The 4332-nt window shown below is 41.2% G+C and overlaps 1 protein-coding gene across 1 annotated transcript in view; it reads left to right on the top strand.

Annotated features, from left to right (window-relative positions):
* fstl4 (follistatin-like 4) overlaps positions 1-4332 on the top strand; it is a 202096-nt gene that overhangs the window by 168527 nt on the left and 29237 nt on the right. The window contains exon 8 of the mRNA XM_016555391.1: positions 2912-3032. Coding sequence (XP_016410877.1) covers positions 2912-3032 — 121 coding nt within the window. The remainder of the gene's footprint in view (positions 1-2911; positions 3033-4332) is intronic.

Raw genomic sequence — 4332 nt, 5'->3', positions numbered from 1 at the left:
TGTCCCTCCTTCCTCCCGGGTTTCGGCACCAATGTAACACAGTTCGTAGATCGGGAAGAAGGAGTTCGTAGATCTGGTCCTCTCTTGTCCTTCACTGTCGTTACTCCTCCTTTTATCCTTCCGGAGCTCCTCCGTGGGACTCGAGACCGGTGAGTGGCGCAGGTGTCGCTCATTATCAATTACTCCACCTGCCTCGCTCCGTTCCCACGGCTCTCGGCCCGTCCCACTTGTCACACCTGCATAGGGTTGTCTTGAAGGGAGGAAGTTCAGTCAGAGCTCTTTCAATAGGATTCTGACTCGTTAGCAGTTACTTTAATCTTTTTTTCTGTAGCAAGGGAATTTGTATTCCCGGGCTCGGGATTCCCAGATCACCTGATTGGTCACAATACACCCCAGTATTAGCTCATGCATGAGCTTTGGGACTAGAAAGTCGCGAGTAATTTCTACTTTCTGGTACGGCTTCAGGGGTGCCGAGGTAATCTTCAGTAACATTCTATCTACTTCCTTCGTTTGCTTTGGTGTTGTTTGTCCCTTCCATGTAAAGTGGACTCCCAGGTACCTTTGTGTGTCTGAGACGCTCATCGTTGTGATGGCTCCGTCATTTGTTGAGTAGAGGTTAGGTGCCAGCACCAGATGTTTCCTTCGGCCATTCTTGAGGATAGTTAAAGTTCCTGATTTCTTGGTGTTGAGCGACATGCCCACCCGCTGTATTCCTCTGCAGAGGCCATCCAATTTCCTCTGGACCTGTTCGGGGGCATCGGCCTGCAGAATCAGATTGTCCGCATATGCTATGGCTCCAATCCATTCCTCCCTCCATGTAATCCCGATGTCGGGAAGTGGCTCTTCGATCACCTCTCCCATCGCCAGGATGAGGAGGATCAGAGATCCTAAAAGAGTCATAGTTACTCCCGCCGTTTACCTGCGCTTCATGGTAGGCTGTACAGCTGTGTGGTGTACTGTAAAACTCAGCACAGGTTGACTCTTACAACACTGCAGTGACACGGGAGTAAATAAACTGCTCAGAGTTCAAACTGAAGCAGCTCAAAATTTTAGAAAGGCCAAGCCGGAGTCCTGACCTCAATCTGGAGTCTGTTGTGTGATCTGAAGCGAGGAGAAGCGTGCAAATGCACCTCAGCTCCTCCAGAAGCATTTAGTGGAGGATGTTACCAATAAAATGCTTTTGATAGCAGTAGTGATTTTTTTATTTAGTATTTTGTGTGTTTGTTGATAAATAAAATATATATAGGGATTTGTGTTTGACATACAGATGCTTGTTTCGGCCACAGGATGAAAAACAAAAAAGGTAATTGCGACTTGTCATCTCACAATTCAGACTTTTTTCTCGTAATTCTGAGAAGTAAAGTCTGAATTGTGAAAGAAACTTGCAATTACATGAAATAAAGTCAGAATTGTGAGATAAAAAGTATTTTTTTATTCCATGGTGGAAACAAAAGTCAGAAGTGTCATATGTAAATTCAGAACTGCGAGAAGAACTTAATTATGAGATAAAATGTCGCAATTACCTTTTTTATTTTTTATTTTGTTTGCTTTATTATATATATATATATATATATATACATTTCTCCCCAATTCTTTTCCATCTGTTTCCGCTGAAGAATGACAGAAGTTTCGATTTTTGCTAATACCGTGTTGTGTTTGTGCAGTATCATGTAAATATCATAGTGCATGAATAAGGAAATCATTGATCATTGCATGTTCACTCCACAATATATCATTAAAGCTCGTACCGGTTCTTCCTCATTTACTTTCACTTCATCTGTTTTATTAATACTATACTCTTTCAATAATATTAATGGTGCAGTGATGGGTTCAGATAATTACCAAATGATTATCATATTCATATAACATTTATATGGTGATTCAATGCATTACCAAAAAACATGTGATGTCTAATGGTTTATTAGTTTAAGCAGTGTCAGACGGCTCCTCCAGTTAATGTCTTTCTCTCCTTAGAGATGAATTGGCACAGTTGTGTGACAAACACTCATCTCTGATTCATTTCAGAGTGGAAATGTTGCCGTTTCCAAAAAACCGATGGCAGCTAAATTTCCCTTGTGTCTTTGTGTTTTCCAGTCGTTTGAATTAGTGGCTTGTTAACTGTATAGTTCTGGTGCTGTTCTTTCGGTTAAACCTCATGACAAGCCATTATCTGACAATTGATTTCAAAATGTGAATGACAAACTCGTAATTAGATTTCATCTGAAAGTGGCAGCCAATACAGCTCCAGTGATGAAAACCCCTACGAGTCCTCCTTATGCGGCATAATATCGGCCTTACGGCAGAGGTGAGGTATTATCAGTCACATAATCTTTATTTAATAAAAAAAAGTAATTAGTTTTTGTCGTTGGCTTTCCACAGCATCGTGTCCTTGGAAGAGAGTCACTTCTGCCCTCTTCATCCTAAAACTTCAGCACTCAGAGGCAAAGTCGCGTTTTTACTGGAGCTGATCATCCATCTCGCTGGATTAGCGACGACCTCCTAAACAAACAAATCGCTGTTTTGTTCCCAGTACGGCAGTCGAGCCCTTTTTTGTGTGCGCCCTATAAAGCTGCAGGTGTGTTAGAGTTTAAGAGCGAGCTTTCGTGTCCTTAAATCATTTACCCTCTGCAAACTCATATAACTACAAAACAGTTTAATGTTTTAATCCCCCTTGAGTCGGCCCCAAACCCCAGATGAGGGGATGCATCCTCACAAAACCACAACCGGCTTCATTAATCACGCTAATGCTGGCTATATTTTTAACCCTTACCATTTATCAGCCTGAGAGAGCATGACAGTGAGGAACAAACCCCTGCGCCCGCGCGCTCATGGGACACAGCTGATGCATCGTCTATTCATCCTGTGACTTCCTGCTGTTTTATTCTCTGTGTCTTTTTTCCCGTTCAATTAGGACTTTGGCGATGACGGCTCGCTCTACATTACTAAGGTGACTACGATTCACATGGGGAACTACAGCTGTCACGCATACGGCTATGAGGAGCTGTCCCAGACCCACGTGCTCCAGGTGAATGGTTAGTAGTAGAATCTTTCATATATGTTTGCTTTCATGAGCTATTTTTGTAATGTCTCTTAAAGCTGTCAAATGGATAAATGAAGAAATGAAGCAGTGTACCTTCATTTTTAATACAACGTCCATGTTACACAATTTAACTATAGTAATAATTAGTGTTGGTGGTAATGCATTACAAGTTGAATAATCAGATTACTTTTTCAAAGTAACTAGTAAAGTAACACATTACTTTTCAATTTGCAAGAAAACATCAGAGTTACTTTTTCAAATACGTAAGGACAGTTACTTTGTTTTCCCATTGACTGACAGCTCTCCTGTCCACATGTTGAGAGAAATTGGGAGTAAGTGCATTAACATGCGTTTATGCCGAGTTCACACGGCACAATTTTCAAAGTCGTCGGATCATCGTTGTTTTCACACTGCACGACTATCTGGAGCAAAATTCAGTTGCTGCTGTATTCACATTGCATGATGGATCGGCGACAGGAGGTTACACACTGCATGACTTTACAATCGCCGACAACTCTGTCTGGTCTGCAAACTACGTTTCACAACCAAACACACGTGAGTAGAGATAAGGAAATAACGCAAGCGATCAGAGTTCTCGCACGAGACTGGAAACGTTATTAAATTGGTAGCCTGCAAGAAGTTCGCGATATAAATGGTCTGTGTGCTGATTTGCAGCGAAAGGGTGAAAAAAAAAAAAAAGATTATGGAGGAGGAAATGTTTACTGTGATATAGAGAATGTGCACTGCATTCTGGGTAGTCGCCACCATGTTTTAGGACACGCTAAGTAGCGTACAATGACAACAAATACAAATCACCAGAGGAAAAAACGGTTGTATTTGCGTTAATATTTTTAAGAGCTGCTTGAATTTGCTTAGAATAATTAGACTATTCATATTTAATAATGATCATTCGAGCGCTCAGTCACATACACACTCATTGAAATCATACAGCCGCCTTCTATCGTATCACACACAGGACCAAACTGATTTCTCTTTTGCAGTTTTCAATAACTAGATGGCACTGATATATCTGCCAGATAAAACAATAAACACAATATAGCTTGATCTCAGCCAGATGATCATGTATTTCAGTGGTTCTCAATTACAGCATATTTCGTACGTTTCTCTTATCACTTCAGACGTTTGTTCTATTCGACAGTAAGTGCCCTGCAAAGTGGACATCACAGTATATTCCGCCATGATTCCAGTTCGAAGCAAGCGTATATGTTCCATTCAAAGAGTATTAAAGTGTGCGAGACATGAATTTAAAGGTGGGGTAAGCGATTTCTCGT

This window comes from Sinocyclocheilus rhinocerous, unplaced genomic scaffold (genome assembly GCF_001515625.1).
Source record: "Sinocyclocheilus rhinocerous isolate Xijiao unplaced genomic scaffold, SAMN03320098_v1.1 scaffold1427, whole genome shotgun sequence".
Lineage (NCBI taxonomy): Eukaryota > Metazoa > Chordata > Actinopteri > Cypriniformes > Cyprinidae > Sinocyclocheilus > Sinocyclocheilus rhinocerous.
Note: the sequence above shows the minus strand (reverse complement) of the source record. Positions and strands in the feature narration are given on the sequence as shown.